At 45.5% G+C, this 22,827-nt stretch overlaps 1 protein-coding gene across 1 annotated transcript in view; it reads left to right on the top strand.

The window, feature by feature from the left end:
- The first annotated feature begins 5,871 nt into the window (after nucleotides 1-5,871).
- The window catches only part of RNF216 (ring finger protein 216), a 64,654-nt gene continuing 47,698 nt past the window's right edge, over nucleotides 5,872-22,827 (top strand). The window contains exons 1-12 of the mRNA XM_054391159.1: nucleotides 5,872-5,938; nucleotides 7,210-7,343; nucleotides 8,399-9,253; nucleotides 10,982-11,058; nucleotides 14,614-14,716; nucleotides 15,576-15,740; nucleotides 17,165-17,279; nucleotides 17,558-17,697; nucleotides 18,599-18,649; nucleotides 19,636-19,773; nucleotides 20,777-20,925; nucleotides 21,379-21,457. Of these exons, the coding sequence (XP_054247134.1) occupies nucleotides 5,872-5,938; nucleotides 7,210-7,343; nucleotides 8,399-9,253; nucleotides 10,982-11,058; nucleotides 14,614-14,716; nucleotides 15,576-15,740; nucleotides 17,165-17,279; nucleotides 17,558-17,697; nucleotides 18,599-18,649; nucleotides 19,636-19,773; nucleotides 20,777-20,925; nucleotides 21,379-21,457 (2,073 nt within the window). The remainder of the gene's footprint in view (nucleotides 5,939-7,209; nucleotides 7,344-8,398; nucleotides 9,254-10,981; nucleotides 11,059-14,613; nucleotides 14,717-15,575; nucleotides 15,741-17,164; nucleotides 17,280-17,557; nucleotides 17,698-18,598; nucleotides 18,650-19,635; nucleotides 19,774-20,776; nucleotides 20,926-21,378; nucleotides 21,458-22,827) is intronic.

The following is a 22,827-nucleotide window of genomic DNA, read 5'->3' as shown; positions in this document are numbered from 1 at the left end:
ATTAGGAGTCTTGTGATTGCAGACAGTTGAGATGCTTCCTATTAGTCCTAAGTTGACTTGCAAAATGGGGCAGTCTAGATAGGGATTTGAGCCCAAGTATTCCCTGAAAATCTCTCTTAATTGCTCCTGACTAAGCAATTTTCATTAGGCTGGAGCAGTGACATGGATGTAGCTCATACCCTGTTAATCCATAATTTTCTTAGCAAGCCAAGCTGCTGCTGGAACCCAGGTGGGCTTGCCTGCAAGCCACTGCCCACACACTCCAGGAGGCCAAAGGAAAGGCTTTGGGGCAGGGGCCATTGCTTTTATTTTGATGTGGTTTCTCCCTTCTCCCAGAGTTTGGGCAGGCCTCTGGGTGGACCTGCAAGGCAGAAGCCCTTCAGAAGGTCCACCCTTTAACCTCTGGCCTTATTCCTTGGCATAGTGTGATGCAGCAGTGATGGCTCCTTGTGCACAGCAGGTAGGATGGTTGTGTAGAGCAGTTCTTGTTGGGCTGCTGAGCAGGGGATTTCTAATTTTTGATTGGGATGGTGCCACTTAGCACAATCCCCCATTGTTAATCTCTCCCTGCTTTTGCTAAGTGAATGTCAGAAGGAGCAGCCCCCAGCAAATCCTGAACCCTTTGAAATGTTTCAGTGAAATGTTTGACAGTTAAGTCGAGCTGGTTTATTTCCCTTCTGTTGTGCTTTGCCTTTTTTTTTTTTATTTATAAGGGTGGAATTTTTAGCTTTTCATTTTGCTGGTTGTCACAAGCCATGCATTATTTAAGTAGCTTCTCTTTGTTTTAACAGCTTGAAAAGAGTCAGAAATTCACCTTGCTCGCAGGCTACCAGCAGACACATTTGCTGCCTGCAGGCACAAAGTGGGAGTTGATGCTCTTCTGTCAGTGTAGGTGAGCAACACTGGTGTTGCAGTGTGGGGGAGAGGCTAAAACACACAGAGATTTGATGTTGCTGACATCTCTTTCAAGTTGCTCTTTTTTTTTTTTTTCCCCACCCCCCCGTTCAGTTGGGATTTCTATTCCTACCTCCCTGCAGTGCTTTCTGTCTAGTCATGTTGCCTTGAGCTAGAGCCAGGAAAGAGCACTCTGAGGCTAGGCCCATCCTGGCTGTGTGGGAGTTCAAGATTTCAAGTGCTGTAAGTAGTATGGAGGGGATGAAATAGATTACATGTGCCTAGGATGGGGTGGTGGGGAGGGTGTCTCCCTTTGTCACTTTAAATCCCAGCACTGTGTGAAGATGCTCATTGCAGCACAAACTGAGGTGATGGAGGGAGTGAATTTGAGTTCTGCTCCAATTACTGTGGCCCAGAGTGCCCACACACACTGGGAGTTTAAATATATGCACAGTCCCTCTGCTTGCTATTTTTAGAGTTAGGCTAAAAATATGTAATGTGGTGCTTGCAGGGATTTTGAATGGGTTTTGGAAGCACAGAATGTTAGGGGTTGGAAGGGACCTCTAGAGATTGTCTACTCCAACTCCCCTGTCAAAGCAGGATCGCCCAGGGCAGACCACACAGGAATGCATCCAGGGAAGTTTTGAAAGCCTCCAGAGAAGGAGACTCTACAACCTCTCTGGGCAGCCTGTTCCAGTGCTCCAGCACCCTCACCATAAATAAGAAATCCTTGTGTAAGCATCCTGTGTGCTCCCCTGATCCATTAACTCATAGCAGCAGTTGGGACCAGTGGTTTTGTAGATGCTACTTCTGCGTGTGAGAGAAGCTTGTTCAGAAAGTATGTGTGACCTCAGCTGCCAGTCTGAGATCTGGTCAGTTCAGAGAGTGGTTACACAAGTCCCTGGTGGCCTCTGATAATTTTTTTTTAAATTATTTTTTCCCCCCAGTAGCTGTTCTGTTAATGGGTTGTTCTCCTCTCAAGTCGCTGTAGGAAAAACATTACCAGGGAGGATTTTATTGCCTGTGCAGTGAAATAATTTGGATGTTCAGAGTCATGAATGCATGGAGCAATGTGGAAAATGGAGAGGATATTTGGTGAAACTCCCCATCTTCAGCATTGTCTTCACTGTGCTGCCAGGGTGGCTTTTGAAGTCTTGATGAGAGTGGTGCCACGTGGATATTTCTCCAGTTTGGTGTTCTGTAGTGGAAGATTTTAAGAAAAAAGGGAGGGGAGGGGGGAAGCTTACAAAGGTGTTCATCTGTCTGCTGCTAGGTCTGTTTCCTTTGAAGCAGTTTTGGCATCCTGTCCTTGACTGTACTGCAGAAAAGCTGATGGTCCTGTTAGAGCTTGGTTATAGGTAGCCTTATTCTCCACCTATAAATAGGCACAGAAATCACTGAGGTAGTGTGAGCTATCTCCTTTCTATCTGTCTTCCTTGCTTTTTATGACGTTGTTTACGTAGGGCAAGACCCCAGGGTGGCTTTGATCTTGTTACTTCATGTTCTTGGAGGCCCTAGTGCTATAATAAACATGAATAAACTTCTTATTCATGCCACTAGATGGAACTGGCCTGTGCTTATAGATCTTTGTTTAAACTTGAGCTCTGAATTGAGTATTGACAAAATGAACTGCTAGCTCTTGGTGCTAGCTTTACTCTAACCCTCAAAGCAGTGCTTTATTAAGCTGCTTGGGCTTTTATGCAGCCTGTTTTGAAATAGAAAAGTGGTGCACTGCTGGCTCTTAACTGACTTGGTGTTTGGTTTTGTTGTTGTTGTTTCCTTGACTGTGTATTACAGTTAATGCTCTTTATTCCACTCCTGCTTTGAAACCATCCTAAGTTTGTTTGGTGATGTGTGCACATCTTTCTTACACAGATGGGTGGACACTCTTATCCCACATTTCATTGCAGATCATTTCCTGTACCTCTTTCATGATGCTCAAGGTTGAAGTGTGCAAGTTCCTCTCTACACAAACCAGAGCTGCCTTTAGAGAACATGATCTTAATGTTAGTCTTGTGGCTCACCTCTTGTTCTTGGGTGTGAACAGCTGTGGTTTAGCCAGCTTTGGGCAATGCACCACTGGAGCTATTTGGGAGAAGATTATTTTGGTGGCTGTGCCCCAGCATTTGTGGTGTTGGCCCAACCACATGTACCCAGCTCTGCTAACACATTGCATACCTGTGTAGGGGAGAAATATCCAAGCCACTGAGCTTAGCTCAGAGAATCTGAGCAGACACCTGCCTAGCTTCTGTCCACACCACTTGATGCAGTGAGCACTGATGTGTAGCTTTCATGAATGTTCTTGTTCCTCCCCAGTCAGCCTGTGTGATCCTTTGCCTGTTTGCTTGCCAAGAGGCAACTCTGAGCATGAGTGTGTGTGAAGGCATCCAAGACAGGATGGATGCTAGCTATGTAGGGTCTGTTGGTTGGTGCAAGGAGCCCTTTGTGGGATCACTCTTGTGGGAAGCACAAGTGGTTGGCATGGGTACATGATGTGAAGAGGCCTGGGTGCCCTCCTGGCTTTGATTCTGGTGTGCTTGGTGGCCTTGGCCACACAGGTCCTTTCTGTGCTTCCACTTCTCCATATTTTTAATTGCAGGAAGCTGTTTGATCTCGTGTTCTGAGGTACTGAGAGGGCCAAGGGTAGGAAAACGCTGTGCAGGGCTAGCTGGTAGCTATTCATGAGTAGCAGTAACTGTAACATGTGGATGTGATCCCTCAGAAAAGACAGAGATTTTACCAAGTGTAGTTAGGGTGACCCAGCTGCTGAGCTATGGCTCCAGCACCTGTCTGTAGTGATGAGAACAGCACTTTCATGCCACTCTGGCAAACAAATAAGATTTATTTCTTCTTGCTTATAAGGCAGAAGCTGAAGAACCAAATCTTGCTTTTGAAGTGTTTTCAAAGCATTACTATGCCCATGATACTGCTGGAGCTGTTTACTGGAAACAGGGTGTGCTGCTGAGGGGTACAGCTGCATGTTTGTAGTACCTCTGGTTAGAAGAGGCCTCTGAAGTTCCCTTGTCCAATGTCCCACCTGAGTTTAGACCATCATCAGTGCTGGGACCAGGTGAGCGTGGCTGTGTGTAAGCCAAGCCTTGAAGCCCTTGATGGTGGAGGTGTTCCCTGTGGAGAAGGTTGGTTTGGACACCAAGCCCTACTGCTGGCAGCCTTTGTGTGGGCTGAGTGAGCATCCTGCCCTGCAAACAGGAAAACTCCTTCCTTGCTTATCCCACTGCCTGCCCAGGGCTGCTGTGCAGGAAGAGGGAGGATTCCTGCCCCAAACCAGCCAGCTCTTGGTGTGCCATGCACTGTGTGCTTTCTGTGAAATGGGCCTTGGGTTCTGGCTTTTTAGGTGCTAAATTACACTGATTTTTATTATTTTGTTCTGCATTAAAGTATTTTGAAGCTGGTGATGATTAGTTCCTTGGGGGGCTATAGATACGAGCACCTGGCATGCATCTGAACTGATTTCTTCATCTTGCTATCCTAGCTGCAAATCCTGCTCCCTGCAGAGGAGGCTGAGTAGAAATACTGAAGAGGAATTTATACTGCTCTTGTGTACTAGCAAACAGGATTTCACAGCAGACCCACCATCTTCTTCCAACTGCATCAGTAAATGTTTAATGATACAGATTCCTTCGTGCTCTGATAATGAGATGAATATTTCTCAATAAAAAGACCTCCTTTCTCCTTCCAGTGATCAAATTGTGCTCAGAGTTCCCCTATGTATTCAGCCACTCTGCAATAGCAGCAATTGAGAGCTCTAAGCTGACAGAACATAAAATGGAAATCTACTGTTCAGGTTGCAGTTATTCCTCTGAACTTCTAATCCTGCTCAGGAGCCTCCAGCTGGCTCATTGTACCTGAGAACAGGTGAGGGGGTAGCAAATTTTGGTCCCAAAAGCTCAGTCCTGTGAAGGAGCCTGATCGCTGTTGTGCTCTCTTTCTGGTTTGAGAGCAGGTTGGGGTATCCTGGCATTTGTACCAAACCCTCACTGGGGAGGGAGTGTGTCATAAATCAGGGAAGTCAATTCTTTAACATCTTATGACAGCTAGTGGCAATAGAGTGTTCTGTAAATGTGGCTTGTTCCATGATGCTTGACAGTGCAGGCACAAAACACTTGCACACTGCCCTGCCAGGAGAGCAGCTTCCTTCTGGTGTGTCCACAGCATGGACATGATGGAAGTGAGCTCCAAGCCTCTCTGGTCCCTCCGAAGTTGTGCCTCAGCTTGGTGGCACATGAATGAGAGAATCCAGGGTGTGATGCTGGTGTCTCCATGTCAGTGTGACTCACTTCATGATTCAGCTTAACAGCTGGGGTGTCTGGGCTCACCCAGGGTATCAGCTGCTCAGCTTGGTTCAGCACTTTAATGCCACGAAGTCATACCACAAATTGCAGCAGGAGAGTGTTGTAGTGGCATCAGCTGGTACCTTTGAGATGCAGGTTTACAGTGTTGTCCTGTGGCAGCTCAGGCAAGTGGCTCTTGTTCCCTTCACCAGTAGATGGTAGCAGAAACACCACTATGTGAGCTGATGCATCAGGTTTTTGACTTGAAACAGGAAATTCCACATAGGGGAGTTTGAGTCCTGGCTGGACAGAATTGCATCTTCTCCTCCCTCCCCTTTCTGTGATTCCATAGCTGCTTTTTTTCTCATGTCTTCTCTGAAAGGCCTTTGGGGCCTGATTGCACTCTTCATTTTACTGTCTTAACTGTCAGAACAGAAGGTGACATAAACATGTCTACTTTTAGGCACTGACAAGTTGGGAGGGAAAAATATCCTCATGGAGAGACTCTTCTGGGGGAGCCAGGAGAACCCCAAAATGATTTAGTGGCTTAGTCTCGGGTAAGTCCAGCTAGGGTGTTGCTGAGTCTCTCCTCACACTCTTCTGTTTTTATTTTGTTTTCTAGTTCCTCATGTGAGCCTGACTGGCCATGCCCAGGTATTGACACTTCAGGGTGCAGTTGTTTAAAATGGCACAGAGGGGTGGAAATGAAGAAGTGATCAACCTGAAGAGCTTCCGTAGCCACAGAGGGAAAGGTGAGCAGCCACTGGTGCACATTTCCCAAACCTGGTAGAGCTCTGCTTGCAAGCAGCAGGATCCATGATGCTCCCCTTGCAGGAGTGCTGTCAGTGGGAGCCTGCTGGTGGTCTGCTTTGCCATGTCATACACTGCTCTGTTACACTTCCTTCACAACCACCCACAGAAAATTCTCTCTTTTTATGCTGACATGCAAAATATTTGACTCTTGCCTTTCTCATGTTGTACTGCCTTAAGGCAGTTTGCTGACTTCCTGGCAACACCACAGAATCAGAGAATCCTGCAGAGGTATTTCAGCAGATCTGAAGGGCTTGTAGTGTTCCACCCTTCTGAGGACCTTGTAGGCTGGTTCTGCATTCCTGTCCTCACAGGGCTGTACATATTGACACCTGTTCCTCCAAGAGTGGCATTGAAAAGGTGCTCTGTGTGTGTGCCTGAGGAGTAATAAATGAGAATTGTGAATACTCATGGTAAAAGCATAAGCTGAAACGTGTTAGGTCATAGGGAAAGCATGGTTGTGTGCTGTCCCTGCAGTGTAGAAATCCTCTCTTTCTGGCTGGAGTTCCAGCAGCTGTGCTCAGTAGCATCTATATTCTACTCTTTACAAGCCTTGAGGGACAGGGTAGTCACCTAATACTAGGATATCTTCTTCACCCACAGCCAGGGGACCTATCTCAGTCTTGCAAAGAGGCTGCATTGCACAGGGAACCTTATCTCTCCTCTAGAACACACTGTACATCAATAGAAGAAAGCACATCATCCTTGAAATGATGAAAAGTCCAGGACCTCTCTGCAGAAATTACAAAGCACTCTGTACATTGTTCAGAATATTTTTTCAGTAGCTTGAAAGCTGGGGCTAGAAGAATCTGGTGCTGAAGCTTGAGCTAGAAGAATCTGGGGGGGGCAGTTAGGGCCCTCAGATGGAGCCCTGAGCAGCCTGGTCTACTAGGAGGTATCCCTGCTCATGACAGGAGGTGGAGCTAGATGATATTTAAGGTCCCTTCTAACCCAAACCATTCTACAAGGATCTCTACATAATTGTCAGTGAGTTGCTTGCATGGTGTCATTGTGGTGAGCTGTAGTTTGTGCAGGAGTTCTGCTCAGAGATCTGAGGGAGCAGTAAATTGCAGAGGAACCAGTGACCTCTGAGTGCTTCTTCCCTCTTGCTGCCATGCAAATGTGAAGATTGCTTTTCCAGGTGTTCTGGTGCCTGTGCCTTGTGATTTCAGTTATTTACCTTTAGCAAACAGCCAACTTTACTTCCCTGCAGACCGGATAAACCGTAAGGACGAAGGCCATATCATGATATCAGATTCCTCAGATGAAGAATTGCCATTGCTGCTGGAAACACCAGTGGAGCAACAGCCTGAGGAAGAGGATGATGATGTAGTCATCTTGACAGAGGTAATTTTTCACTCTTATGCTTCCCTTTATGGCCAACTCATGCAAATACCTGATGTGTTCCTTTGAGAGTCCTGTCCAGTTAGAGTGACTTTCTCAGGATGTCTGAAATGGATGTTGATGGGACACTGTTTTTGTGGTGTTAAGTGTTTAGTCATGTTTGGGGCACAGGATGGGGGAGAAGCAGACTGTTAAACTCATTGTATTTCAAGTTCTACCTAACAAAGGCTGTAGCTTCCACAATGTTCTCAATGTCAGTCCAGAGAAGTGGAATGCTTTGTAAGAGGACTTGATTGATGTTCCCTTGAAGGCAGGTCTTCAAACCATGCCTTGTTTGACCTTCTATGCTGCCTCTCTGCTGTCTGGTGCCTTGTTGGGCAGTGACAGCCACTGAAGTTTTTGCAGTTTTACAAAGCCATCCCACCTGGTAAAAATCTCCTTTCAGTGGCACAAGCAGTCACACAGAGAAGGACCAAAGGCTTTAGTTTGCCCTGATTGAGTATCTAATTCCATATCTAAGATATATTAAGAATATATTCCACTTACCTGTTAAAGTGACCAGAGGCATTGAGAAAATGGGTTGTAAGGCCAACCTTTCTGCTTCTTACCTGAAAACAGTAATGTAGAATATTTGGACTCTGTTGGCATACAGCAGTCTATCTGCCAGAGGCAAAAGCAAGGCCAGAGAGAAATGTTTTGAGCTTTGCTTCTGCCCATTTAGATAAGTTGGTGGGAATGCAAACATGCTGTCAGTCCCTCCTTCCCAGACAATTTAGTGGGAGGAAAGTGGGGGCTGAGGTGAGCTCAGGAAGTTATTCCAGTCTGAAAGTCCTGTGCATCCCCAGTTCTGCCAAACATTCTCTTAGCACTGAGAATGGAGTTCAGTGAAACAAAGGTATGTGGGTTGCAGCTTTGTGCCTTATTAAGCACCTTGCTAAACAGACTTTTCATCTGTTTCCTGTCAGAAATTTGATGAGATGCAAAAGATCATCTGGAGCAAGGCTTCTGACATGCAGACAAAAACTCTCTGCCTTACTCTTGTCTGTTTTCTTTGTCAGACCCCAAAGCATCAGCAGCTTCTGCGTCCCAATGTCATCAGACCTGCTGCTCAATGGCGATGTGCAAATACTGTGGGAGAAGGAGGATCTAAAAGTGCTCTGGAGCCCTCAAGGAGCACACATCTACAGGAGAAGACCTCAACTTTGTTGTGCCAGGGAGATCAGTATAATCACATGGTGGAGAGCAGTGCTGGACCCAGCAGGGATGAGAATAAGAATGTTGCCTTACAGCAGCCTTGGTCATCTGAGCTTAGTGACCCCACTTTTGAACTTACAAGTAACCAGGAGCCTGGCCCAAGTTTGCTTCCAGCAATACAGACAAGTGTACAGCCTGGTGTTGACAGAGACATCATTAGTCTGGAGAATGCAGACCTGCCACCACCACAGGAAGAGAAGGTGGAAGCCCAGGGATGGGAAGGAGGGGACTTAAAGCCAGAGCAAAACCTCAGAGGAACAGCTGCAGCTACCATGGACCAAGAAATCCAGGAGAACAACCAGCTGGCTCACCCATCCTTCCAGCTGCTGGAAGGTGAGCCACATACTGTAGCAAATGGTTGTGCTCCTCAGCAAGGGCAACCTGAAGCAGACCCAGGATCTTTGAGGGCGTATGGAGAGGAGGCTCCTGGGCCAGCCTTCCCTCGCCCAGAACCCCAGCAGGATGGGATTCCAGGTCCTGCTTCACCCCAGCCAGCACACCCACCAGAAGAAACAGGTCAGCAGGCAGTGACAGACAATGAGCAGCCAGGGCCAGCATTCCCTGCACAGGACTCTCATGAGCTTGGCTCTAGTAATGTGCCAGAACAAGGAGCTGCTGGGGAGGACCAGGACCTCACTGTGCTGCTCATCAGAGAGACAGTAAGTATGCCCAGGGCCTGTGTGCCTGCACCCTGCACACTCTTCTCAGACAGGATTTGCAAGGTGGTGTGTTTCACGTGCCCAAAGCACAACCTTCTTGACTTCAGCTGCAATTTCTTTGTTTTGGCTGAGACTTAGCTAATGCGATAGATGAGAAGCATGCAGTGAACTGTCTTGGAGATCCCTAGTTTGAAAGACTGACCCCAGCACTATGGCAGAAATGGATGTGAATGTCAAGGGCATTGTTTGGTTTGGGATGGACTCTTGGCTGGAAGGGTTGAGCACACCTGATTGCAGGATCTGAAGGGCACAGTGAGGTGAAAGAACAGGGGTCTGTTCCCCTAAAGGCTACTGCCCTCTCAGTTCTGCTGGTTTGTTTGTGTCTGGCTGATTCCTAACCCAGCTCTATAGAGATGGATTGGGAATGGGTGTAGAGTTAAACAAAAAAACTGAGACACTAAACACTGACAGAGGGTCAGAGGGTAGGGTAGAGAAGGCTTAAAGATGTATGGCTGCTTTCAGCTGGCCCTCCTTAAGCAGTTTGGTCCACTGTGGTGGTCAGGGGTAACGGTTGCCCTTGCAGTATGGATTTCCAAGGAGCAGCACTGAGGGGTTACTGGATAAGGGTAAGCAGTGTAAAGTCTCATGCCCACACACTCCACTTGGACTCTGTTTGAAGCTTAGCATGATGAACACTATCTACAAGAGCTGAACCACCACCACCAAGAAGGGTACCTTAACCATCAGTATATTCAGCAACTCAGACAAGATGATGTGCATTTAAAACAACAAAACAAAAATATGGTGACACTTCACGTGTCTGATTTTCCTGTCCAGTGCACATTCCTCCCCTTGATTGCTAGGGAGGAGGGGTCTCTCTGGATGCCTTATGGAATACTTTATTGCAAACAAGTGTGTGTTACTGCATCTGTGTCTTAACACATACCTCACTCTATCCCCTCCAAATCTTCCTTCCACATCCCAAATCTGATTCTCTCTGGGGAAAGTGGGATTGAGGAAAATATTAAGTAGCAGCCCAGCAAGACTCAGCTCTTTCCCAAGAGAAGACCCTCTTGATTAGTGACTTGGTTTGATACTTTTGCATTGTCAGGGTTGTTTGACAGTCCAGTCCTGCAAAGTAAAATATTGTGTGGTGCAATCAATTGCAATACCTGTGCAGAAACCCGACAAGAGAGCACCAGAGAGGGCTCTTTGCTATGTGGTCAGTGCTGGAAGAGCTTTCACAGAACTACCAGTAGTGGTTTGTTGGCTGTTCTGATCTTGTTGCCCTTGTCTGGGTGCTTTGGGTGGGTGTATGTGCTGTTGGTTTTTTCCCTTTTGCTTGGAATGTTGTCTTTCAGCACACAATCTGGAACTCCTTACCCTTCTGTCTGAAGGTAAATATTAGCTTTTCTTGTGTTGTAGATCATACCTACCTGCCTCTCCTGTTTCCATCCAGCCTGATTCACTTGTTAGACCAGCTGCTCATGGCCATTCCCACCCCTACCCACACTCTTGTGAGAGCTGCTAGCAATCATCCTGTGGACACCCAGCAGCTTGCAGTGTGCAGACTGGATGGTAGTAAACGGTCTCTTGAAATCCACTTTGGCCCTTGTCTCAGGAGCATGCCAGATAGTCACCTATAAGTCTTTGTTTTTGATGCTGTTGCTAGGTTGTGCTACACAGCTCCTCTAATACCTATGTAACCTTCAGCTTTTCCTACTGTAGGAAGCAAGATTCCCAGATGTGAAGAAGGAATATATTGAAGAACTAATCAGCATCAAGAACTGCTATGACTTAAATGTGTAAGTACAGCCAGGGTGTATCACACAGCAGTCTGGCTGCAGTCACAGCTCCATTCCCCAACCTGCTACTGATGCAGGCTGAGAGTCAGCACTGGCATTGATAGTGCCAAAGAGCAGAGAAGTTTTTTCCATTCTGATAGATCATTGCTTAAATCCTCTCTAATGCTGTGTTGTGTAGCTTCTTGGCCTTTAAGATCAATTGCTATTTAAAGATACTACATGTAGCTTCCTCTTAACCATTAAGAAGTTTTTAAAAGGGTGAGCATCAGGATTAAGATGTTGAGATCTACTTCTTTAAAATATAACAAGAAGAGTGGGTTGGTGAGTTTTGAGTTGAAGAAATGGTTTCCTACCTCTTTGTTTCACTGGCTTCTGGCTTTTTCCAGGTGCAGCTGACCTGTTAGACACCTTTATTTAGTGTCATCATGTTGGCTTTTATCCTCTTTACTTAATCAAGCAGCAGCAGTGCTGTTTGAGTTCTCTCACATCACTTTTTGCAGTTAGACTAGAGCAAACATTTAAAGGCTGGTAGGATTGATTCTAGGTGTTTGTTGAGGGACTGATTTGGGTCAAACTGAGCAGAAACATGAGCCGAGAAGGGAAATAAAAGGAGTGGTGCTTTCCTAGTTGTGGTAGCAGCTCAAGAGCACCTTGGTGTTCATCGTGTTTGGTATCTCTGGGTTAGAATCAAAAGTTTTGAAGTCACTAACCTTATTGATAAGTAGTTGCATCATCTCCCTGGCCTTCTGGGCAAAGCTTGCACAGCTGGAGAGTGAAGATTGTGTGTGTTGGCTCCAGCAGCATGGAGGAGAGAGTGGTTTGAAGTAAATCATTTGTGATGTGTCTGCCCTGTCTTTCTCTCTGCAGCTGTCACCACTCTCTCAAACATGTTAAAATTAGTTATGTGATGCTAGAATGAAGAACTAGGTAGGTGTTAGTTGCCAGAGTATTCCCTCTGACTTGTATGAATCCAATGCCTTTTCCAGTTCATTAGGGCCACTAATTAAGCAGTATTTAAGTGTGTGAGGCTTAGAATTAGTTATTGGATCATCAAAGAGTTAACTGGCAAAGAATTAAGGGGATCCCATCCATTGGGGCATACATTTTCTATTCTGATGCTTTTGCCTATGATGTCAAGTCATGTCCTCAAAGCAGGAATTCTGAGTTAGAAAATCATCAGCCTCTAACCCCTTCCTTGGCTTTCCCCACAGTGGTGGTGTGGTCAACATGAGAGCAATTTTCAAATGCCTGTGCCACATTCTTGGTGCACCTCATGTGAACAGTGGTTGCCTGGAGAGTGTAGAAGACCAGCAGGGCCATTCCCCAGGGTAGTTGGGCTGTGGAAATCAGGCATCTGGTTGCAGGGACCCTCTCCCAGATTGTGGGGGGGAGGGGAAAACCCCAAACTTGTTATTGTGTCCTCTGGGGATTTAGCAAAGCCTGATAGAATTAACTCCCAGTATGGGCTTCTCTCAGTCTTAATGTGTTCCTTCCCTTTTTGCTCCCCAAATCTCTTCTCTCCTATTGTGAGCCACAGACCCAGTGAGATGAAAAGGTGCTTACAGGCTTCCTTGTGGGCCATCTACAGTGTCTGCTCAGTGGTGCATTACCCACTTACTGGATGATAAAGATTTCTTCTCCATATTTTTATTCCTTTAACCAAACTATCTTTTGAGTTGTCACTGCATCTTTTGTGTGAGAACAAATGGGTCAAAGCACTGGTCAGCCTGGCTGGCAGGGTCTCTTTGATCTCTATGGCATGTCAAGCTGAATCAGGCTTGAAATATAATAAATAAGGGTGCCTGGGTTTGGGCAGGGATGAGGCTTTTAACTGGCTCTGTGTCCTGTGGTGCAGATATTAATGAAGAGTGCTGCGAGTGTGTGCTGTGCCTTGTGCTCTGGGACCCACTTAACTAATTGTCAGACGCTGAAGGTTAAGAGCTCTGAAAATCCTGAGCAGTGAATGGCAACATGCAGAATAGTTCCAACTCTTGCTGCTTGAGCTGCAGTGCTTTGAGCTCCTTGAAGTTTGTTTTGTTGCATTAAAATGGCTGTCTTTGCCAAAAGGGCCAGAGGGGGAGGGCTGGATGCTATGAAATGCTCAGCAGCCAGGATATTTTGTTGTTTTCTGAAATGATGGTCTTCCAACTTTCAGCTGATGTGAAAGGTAAGATGTGGGAGCTCCTCTTAGCAGGGTATCATCTATTCAGCTTTTGTGTGCAGAAGCATTCACACTCAGTCAAAAGCTTCTAGCTGGGTACCTGATTAAACAAAAAGAAATGCCTTGAATGTGAAAGGAGGGCTAAAGTAATCATGCCTTGATAGTGGGTTAATGCTTCCAGCCAGTTCAGATTTCTTAATTAGGAACTGATTTCTGACATCAGGAATGTAAATTAGCTGCAATTATGTCTTGGCTGCAACCTAGCACCTTCTCACTCAAGACGTTTTACAAATGTTAATTGCTTGTCCTAGCTCCTTTCAGGAGGATCTTATTCTATAGCTGGGGAAACTGAGGAAGGGCTGATACGGCTTGACCCAGCTAGTGCAGCTGGTTAGTGCTGTGAGAGTCTCATTCAGCCTACAGCAAGCTTCCCTTTCAAAAGGGCTTCTGAGGTATTTGTGGATCTCAGCAATGGAGTATTCTGAAGCTACTTGCTAGAGTCTTTGCTAATCTGAAAAGCTCAATTATACTACGTTTACCTGACAAGGTTGTTTGTGATCAGACCTATGCTAAATGCTAAGCTGCATTTACAGGCTAGTAGGCATTTTTTTTCAGCCTTTTTTACTGTCTTTCTGAATGCTAGACCAGTTTGTAGTGGAAGCTGGACAGTGCTCGTGTGATTTCAAGCTTTATTACAATGAAACCTGTTACTCAGAGTACATGTTGTATGTAAACACATTTTAAACTTTTTTTTTTCTCTTTCTACTCTGGAAATAGATTAGGACTGGAGGCTTTAATTCAAAATCAAATCTGTAATCTTTCCTTGAAGATTTCATCCTTTCATGGATTTTTGTAGGCGTTTGTATACTGCTTTTATGCATTTGTACTGGCCACAGTAGATGACAGCTAGATTTCAATTAATGCTGCTCATTTTGTGACTGTTCTTTCTTGTAAGGTCTTCATAATGTTAATTTCAGAGTGGCAGAAAGTCAGTGCACCTCAACTTTGAGTCATGCAGGATTTGAACACATGCCCAAAGGAGGTCCCACTTTACCTGGGTTTACCCCCATGAGTGTGAGTGGGGCAGGAAGCCTGACTGCTCACCTCTGGTATGGAGAGCTGTAGGTTGGTTAGCAGCTCACCCATACAAGCTTCTTGTATATAAATGTAATTGTTAAAAGGCAAATCTTCTTGCTTTTCCTCCTGCAGTCTTACAGCCAGTCATTCTTTACTTCATTCTCACTCATTTACTTGCAGCTTGCTCTGATCTAGGACCTCCTTTGGTGCTTACAGGTCATGCTGTGCCTTTCCTGCCTAACCTCATCATAGTGGGATACTAAAAATTGGACAGCCTGAGCTCCCAGCCCCTGAGCTATCTATATTTATCTTTTCAGACTTTGTAACTTTCTTCTGGAAAATCCAGATTACCCAAAGAAGGAGGGCAGAGTGGTTTTGAATCCCAGCAGCAGCCTGCTTTCCAGCCAAGATGAGACAAAGGCAAGTGAGAGTGTCCTCATCTACAGCATGCCTCTCCTCCCAGTCTGTGCAACCTGAGTGGAGCTTTGGGTGTCTGGTTCTGTTAGTGCACATTTGTAGAATGCTTGGTTGACCCCTGCCTTTTATAGGAGGGCCTCTGGGTACATTTAAGGTGGCATTAAATAGCAATAGTTAGTTGCTTGCAAGAAGACTTCCGAAACTTTCCCGTTTGGCACAGCTGCACTTTTGCCTTCAGCAAGACCTTCTGCCCTGCCTGCCTCTGAAGTGCTCATTTTGATAACTGAGACAAAAATTCCCTGGTTATTCTGTCATATGAAGCAGGCTCAACACTCAGGTCTCTCTTGTGTGGCCTTTAGGCATTGCCTATCAGCCTCCTAACTGCAAATGTTGTTACAGCTTCTTGATTTTATTGATTTATTTTAAAATTTGCTTCACAAGAAAAAAAAAATCTCAGAGCTGCTTTGGTCTGAGTTAGCTTTGTGTGGCCTGTGAGAGAAATGCTGAATACCTCTTTTTATTCTTGGAAACATCTCTCAACCTTGAACCAGTGAAGCTGTTCACCTTTTCTAGAACTGAACTGCATCCTCTCCTTGCTGCCTTATGTATCCATTCACAATGACTTTAAGTGCTGGGGTGAGGTGCAGCTCAGGGTAGGTTACCCACGCAAACACAAAGGCCAGTAGGCTTCAACCCACCCTGTGCTCTGAGCCTGTGGTTAAGATAGGTGCTCAGGCTGGGTGCCATGTAACCTGCATTTTGGTAGTCTTACAGAAGGTCCTGATCACTGACAGCATGGCTTGGGATGTTCTTGTGTGTGTTTATGTAGAGACACTTCATCTCTTTCACATTTTCTCCTTAGGTGCCTAAAGTGGACTACTTTGACTTCTCCAAACTCATCCCACTTGATCAGCGGTGCTTTGTCCAGGCAGCTGACCTCCTCATGGCAGACTTCAAAATGCTGAGCAGCCAAGACATTAAGTGGGCACTACATGAACTCAAGGGACACTATGCAATCACACGAAAGGTTCTCCAGTTCAAGTCTGTTTTCCTTCCTGGGGTTATCTTCTGTGTCTGTGGAGAGCAGTGCAATGGCTTTTGCCTTACTACACCATCTACTAGCATGTGGTTGTGGGGCTTTTAATAATCTTCCTTTCCTTTTAAGAAGTATTAATCCATTTAGTAGAGACTTGCAAAATTTATTGGGCAGACAGAATGCTACAGGAAGTTTTTACTTTCTCTAATAGGGAAACCCCCAGCTAGGTGATGGCAGGTGATGAATTAAACTGAGAAGTGTTCCTGTCCATGGCAGCTGAAGTGGGGTTATTGCCAATAAAAGCTAAACATTTAGCTAAATCTTAAAACATTTAACTGCTGCTAGTTAAATGACTGCATGTGGTTGAAAAGAAGGCCAAGTCTCACTGTCCTGTTTATTATTATGGCTTGTGGAATGAGTCTTCATCGTAAGAGTTTCACTAAAACAGAGCTGCAAAGACACTTGGTTTAAGGGTCAGCAAACTGAATGTAAATGTCTTCAAGCTTTTGACCTGGATCCACTCCTTAGATATACTCCTCTTGTTTGAGCAGCTTATTTCTCTGCTATTTCAGGAGTGGATCCAGAGCAGGGCCATGAAAATGATCAGGGGGTTGGAGCACCTCTGCTACAGGGACAGGCTGAGGGGGCTGGGGGCGTTCAGCCTGCAGAAGAGAAGGCTCCAGGGAGACCTAACAGGGACCTTCCAGTACCTGAAGGAGCCTACAAGCAGGCCGCAGAGGGACTGTTTGCAAAGGCCTGCAGTGATAGGACAAGGGACAATGGTTTGAAACGAGAGAAGAGCAGATTTAGATTGGATGTTAGGAACAAGTTCTGCACCATGAGGGTAGTGGAACACTGGAACAGGTTGCCCAGAGAGGTGGTTGAGGCCCCATACCTGAAGATACTGCAGCTCAGGCTCAGCAAGGCTCTGAGCACCCTGGTCTAGTGGAGGATGTCCCTGCTGGCTGCAGGGGGGTTGGACTAGATGACCTTTGGATGTCCCTTTCAACCCAAACCATTCTACAACTTAACCAAAACCTGGCTGTCTCTTCACTTGCTTGGGTGCTGAGTAGTTGAACTTCATTTCTTTTTGAAATGAAAAACCCAAACCAAACCCTGAAAATCTCAGCCAGCTTTGCTGCATCAGTGGACACCAGCTGTTTTAGAGTTAACAGCTGAAGGGCTGTGAAAGTGTTGGTCAGCTAGTTTGTTTTTATGGAAGGGTTGCTTTATGACTACATAAAGCAACAAGGTGAGAAAGGGAAGAGGCATATTTGCCTCTATATGGGGTGTTTGGCTTTCTGGTTTGGACTCAGCCTTACACATCTGTGCACTGTGCTTCAATTTGAAGTGTGTGCTGCTTCTGCTTCCTTCCAGGAGCAGGCAGGGTTTAAGTCTGTGTCATTGTTTTCTAGGCCTTTTCAGATGCTATCAAAAAATGGCAGGAGCTGTCTCCCGAAACCAGCGGGAAACGGAAAAGGAGGAAAGAAATGAATCAGTATTCATATATAGACTTCAAATTTGAGCAAGGTAAATACCAAGCTGTATGTGTTTAGTGCTTTCTGCATTACTGTGCTAAGCAGAGCTGGCTAGCAGCAGAAAGGTTTTGTCTTAAAAGGGAGGTGGTCCCAAACCAGCTTTGCTTCTCTCACTGTCCGGTGCCTCTTCTGGAGATATTCTTCATTACTGCCTCTGCTTGGAACAGTGCCATGTTTGAGATGCTGAAGTTTGGTGTGTGGAGGAAGGAGGATTGAAGCTTTGTTCTGGCTGCTCTATCCCATTTCATTGTGCCTTTAACTCTGCTTTAGGGGATGTGAAAATCGAGAAGCGCATGTTCTTCCTGGAGAATAAGAGGCGGCACTGGAGGTCCTATGACAAGCTGTCTCTTCTCCCACCTGTGCTGCTGGAGAAGGAATTTTATGAGCAGAAAGTTAAAGAGATGGCAGAGGTGAGTGGTGGGAGCTGCTTTGATCTCCTGTCGGAAACTACTTCAGCTACCATGGAGGTCTTGGCCCTAAACATGGAAATCTGCCTCTTGGAGGAATTCAAACGCTGGACAGAACACTGCCTGCCTGCCTTTGCCCTTTCCTACCTGTTCATGTGCATGACTCTAACTCATTTTTGAAGGAAAAAAAGTCAAGCATAGAGTTTCACATTTGCTTAAATATGTCTGCTCCTTTTGCAAATGCTGTTCTGGCCCTTTTAGTTGGTATGAAGTAGTAAAAGCTCTGCTAATTAATTTTCTTTAATTGTCAGCAGGCTTCTCTGTTTCTTTAGGGCTTGTAATTGCAGCTCTGTGTTGGTGGTGAATAATGACCAGGCCCAAGGCAGTGTGTCCACTCACCCTACTGCCTTCCACAGGTTGGCAGGCCTGTGTCTCCAGAACATCCTGTCCTGGTCTGAGGGCATATGTCCAAAGCATGGTAGTGTGTTGTCTTGCCCTCCTAGCCTGAGGAAGGACTCAATCCACAGCTCTGCACCTACCTCTCTTTCTAAAATAGCTCCTTAAAGATCCTTGTCTCTTGAGCAGATGGATAGTGTCTCTTTTTCAACACAAAGCTAATGTTCCTTGGGGCTTTCTCTGGAGGGGCCCATTGGGTGAGATCATCACTGCCCATGGAAACCTGAGCCAGCAGCCCTCCATAATGTAGAATTCTTTTTGTTCTTCCTGCCTTTACTTCTCCCATCTGTTTTAGCTGAATCATAAATAGCTTAATGGATTGGAAGTGATGCTGTAAGCAGACAGTGAGCCTTTTGTGGTGGTTGGTAAGCCTTGAGATAATGTCAGAGCATAGAGGCTGGAAAACTGCTTCCTTCTGTAAATACAGATGCATGTGTCTCTCTTGCAGCATGCAGACTTTCTCCTTGCTCTGCAGATGAATGAGGAGCAATATCAGAAGGTAAGTATCTATAATGTGGTCCCCTGAGTTCAGCTTATGCATAGACACTGTTTTGTACTTACTGCTCCACAGACTCTTTGGGTTTGTGGAGCTTTTCTGAAGCTGCGTTGGCACTGTGCTGGTTTTGCTGAGCTGGCAGAACCTGCACAGCATGTGTTGACTGGCTTTTAGCAAAGGTAGGAGCTGAGCCCAGCAAGAAAGTATCGATGCATGTAATGATCTGCAGTAATTCAGTCAGCTGCTGCTTTTATCTTTACTGACCACAACAAACATTGCAACAGGGTAGTACCAGGTTCACTCTTGCTACCACCATTATGACTCTTTAAAACAGATTTGCTGCTGCTGGAGCTCTGCCACTGGAACTTCCTCATTTGCAGAGTGCACTCTGATTAAAGGTCTGATTCAGATTTTTTTTTTTTTTTAAAGAGAAGAGTTAGAGATCAGTTCAGAAGCTGTGGGTCACCTATGCATTCTCAATGGCCAATTTCTTTTCAAATTTGGAGGTGTTGGACCATTTTGAGGAAGGGACCACACAGTTTTTAACAGTGGCAAGCTTCTTCACTCCTGCAAGTGAAGAAGCCAAGACAGTCTCTCTAGGCACATGGGTAAATGTTCCTTTAGAGGGCAACAGATAAGAGGTGTGGATTTTGGCTTTTTTTTTTCCCCACAGAATGGTTGTGCTCTCTGCTGCTTCCCTGTCATTGCAGCTTCCCAAACCCAGGATGTTTTTCTGCCTGGGAGCTGAGAATTACTAAACACCACGAGAAGCCTGTCAAACAGGACATGTAGATACTCAGTTACTTAAGAGTTTCCAGTTGTAATGGAGAGTTTTGACCACCAAGTAGGGTATCTAATGCAATGCTGTCTATCTGTTGCTCTGTTTTACAGTCAGTATTGACATTGTTTATGGCCTGCAGTTGTATGTCTATATGTTGCTGTAGCTACAGAGGTTCTGATGATGCTGATACCTCTGTTTGTGGCTGCAGGATGGTCAGATGATAGAGTGCCGCTGCTGTTATGGGGAGTTTGCCTTTGAAGAGCTCACTCAGTGTGCAGATGGTCACTTGTTCTGCAAGGAGTGCCTAATTAAATATGCTCAGGAGGCAGTCTTTGGCTCTGGGAAGGTAAGATTTTTCCCAAGTGGAAAATTCCCTAAGGGGAAAGCAGGGGGAAGATGGGTAAATTGCTTTGGGGAGCTCATGGTGCTGTTCACGTAGTGTTGTTGCTTAAATCTGATGTAACTATATTTCCCAGGAAATATTTGAATTGAATTTATATCTTGAAATCCAAATCCAACAAGTCAGTCTTGCTGGCAAGTGAAGCCAACAACTTCACAGTGGGATCCTTGCTGAACAGGATTTTGGTTTGCTAACCTCCATCTTTTGTGCTCCATGATCAGCAACTTGGATCATTAGGAAAGTTTTCTGTAGCGTTCATAGTGACAGTAACAACTTGCACTCATCTGTTTTTTTTAATTTTCTACTTGAAAACAAATGGTATCTACACAGAGAACACACTTCTATCTCTGGCCAGTCTCCTCCTAGCTAAGAGTGTTTGTCCTTCATAATAATCACTGTGATCCCAACTTAATTTGGGGGTTGGTTCCTCTATGATGCTATTAACCTTAGTCTCCAATTTAGCTGGCAATTATCTTAGTATTTAGCTATAAACAAGTCATTAACCTGCTCTGAGGTGTTCATGCTCCTTTGCCTTAGGATATGATGATCAATCTGTGAGATGCTTTTGTATTCTGGAGTCTGTATTTCATGTGGGCACATAAACTGGCAGCTGTGTTTTATATGACCCCACTGACAGTAATACAACATGCTGTACATGAGCAGAGACTGTACAGGAGGAATGGGCTGCTCTGTGGTCAGAGTGGGCTTGGAGTGGGTGAACTGTGATCCCAGCACCTTCATACTCAGTTTTTGTTGAAAGCCTGCTCTGTTTGATTGATTAGTCTTGTTTTTTCTGTAGCAAACCTATTCTCTGACAGTCATCTGCTGATTTAAGCTCTATTGTCTCTAAGCCAGGCCCTGTGTTGATTTATTTGGACATGTTCTAGATACTGAATCTTCTTATTTGCTGGGATCATACTGAACCTGAGCTCTCTCCTTTCAACCCTAGTCAGAGCTCAGCTGCATGGAAGGCAGTTGCACATGTTCATTCCCCACCAGTGAGCTGGAGAAAGTGCTTCCAGAGAACATCCTCTGTAAATACTATGAGCGGAAAGCTGAGGAGGAGGTGGCTGCTGCCTGTGCTGATGAGCTTGTCAGGTGAGTGTCCAGCAGATGATGCAGGTTGCACTTACTGTGGTAGAAAATTGTTCCCTGAAACCCTAAATGTGTGCTGACTATGAGATAGGAAGCTTTCAGAGAGCTGTATTACTAATTCAGGCTTCTTTTTATACAGGTTGGTCTGCCTTTGACTAGGAGCAGATTAAAATTCAATAGACTTGTCTCCCCTAAGATTTGCTTGCCAGCTCTGTGCTGATCCTCTAAATTACATAGTCAAAAGCAGTGCTGAGCATATAATATTTTGATTGCAAACAGGAAAGTGATGGAAGAAATAGGAGCAAAAAGGCAGTAGTCGGCACATGCCGGCGGCAGGCGTTTGCTTGGCAGCTTTATTAACTACCTCAGAGCTAGCTCACTAAATCCACTTTCAGCAAAGATGTTTGGCACTCTGCATTAATGATATCTTTTTTTCTTACTTCTTATGGGCTCCAGGTGTCCATTCTGCAACTTTCCAGCTCTACTGGACAGCGATGTGAAGAGGTTCAGCTGCCCTAATCCCCGCTGCAGAAAGGTAATTGGGGGATGTGTGGCCATTTGGTGTCTTCTGGAGTGTTGTGCAGGAGAACTCACACTTCCTGGTAGCAGGTGAATGAATATCTACTGTGGCTGTGTGGGGCAGCAGCCAAGGTATGTGCTGGATCCTGGGGCTTTTCAGTCTGGAGAAGAGAAGACTGAGAGGGGGTTTAATAAATGTTTATAAATATCTGAGGGCTGGGGGTCAAGAAGCAAGGGACAGGCTCTGCTCAGTTGCACCCTGGGATAGGTCAAGAGGCAATGGATATAAACTGGAGGTGGATATAAATAAATGGATATAAAGTACAGGAGGTTCCACCTCAATATGAGGAGGAACTTCCTCACTGTGAGGGTCACAGAGCACTGGAACAGGCTGCCCAGAGGGGTTGTGGAGCCTCCTTCTCTGGAGACTTTCAAGACCCATCTGGATGTGTTCCTGTGTGACCTGTGCTAGATTCTGTAGTTCTGCTCTGGCAGGGGAGTTGGACTTGATCTTCAAAGGTCCCTTCCAACCCCTAACATCCTGTGAGCCTAATGAGGTTCTGTGAAAGTGTGTGGCTGGACAGAGCAATTTCAGGACACTGTTGTTCAAATACAGCAGTATTCCTTTCTTTCCTCAGAAGATGTTAACTAAAAAAACTTCTGGATGCCATAGGTTGCTCTTAAATATACAGAAATGTTTTAGGTGTCCAAGGAGCTGGGTGTTTAGAAGGCATCAAACCAAACTGTGATCCTTTATCTAATGAAGCTTTGGAGAACGCCCTTGCGTGCTACCCTTAAGAGAATCAGCATCTGCATTTTTCTTTTATGCTGTTGCCTGAATACTTTGGATTCAGTTGGAAGTGACACAAACTTGTTGGAAGAGCTGACTGAAATGTGAGCCATTCGAAGGGCAAAAGATCTTTGTGCTTCTCTCAAAGTTTGCTAATAGCCGTAACAGGAAAATCATCAGGCCCAGTGTGGGGGGATGGAGTGGGGAAAACTTGCTGCTTCTGCACCATCTGTTCTGGGGAAAAATAGAAGCATGGAAATGTGTTTCCCAGTCTGTGAGTGTCTGCAGAACCCTGCCTGCATCTGGTGCCAGCGAGTATCAGTGTTCAGCACTGAAGATACAAAGGCGTCTTGCATAACTTTAGCCACAACAATGAATTCTCCTGCAACGTTCAGGGAGCTGCCTGTCCCCCAGCAGAGATTTCTGCTAATCACTGACATTCCTCTGGAGTGCATTAACCTTGAGCTTGTAGCTGCCATAGCCTTGGGTTCTCATATTGATGTGATGCCACTGTTTGCTGGCAAGGAGAAAGTCGTCACCAAATTCTGTTATCTGGAAAAATGGCAGTTGCCAGCAGTGAGCTTTGCTTCTTGTAG

The sequence above is a fragment of the Indicator indicator genome, chromosome 22, assembly GCF_027791375.1.
Source record: "Indicator indicator isolate 239-I01 chromosome 22, UM_Iind_1.1, whole genome shotgun sequence".
In the NCBI taxonomy this organism is placed as follows: domain Eukaryota; kingdom Metazoa; phylum Chordata; class Aves; order Piciformes; family Indicatoridae; genus Indicator; species Indicator indicator.
The sequence above is the reverse complement of the archived record's forward strand: the minus strand, read 5'-3'. Positions and strand labels throughout refer to the sequence as shown.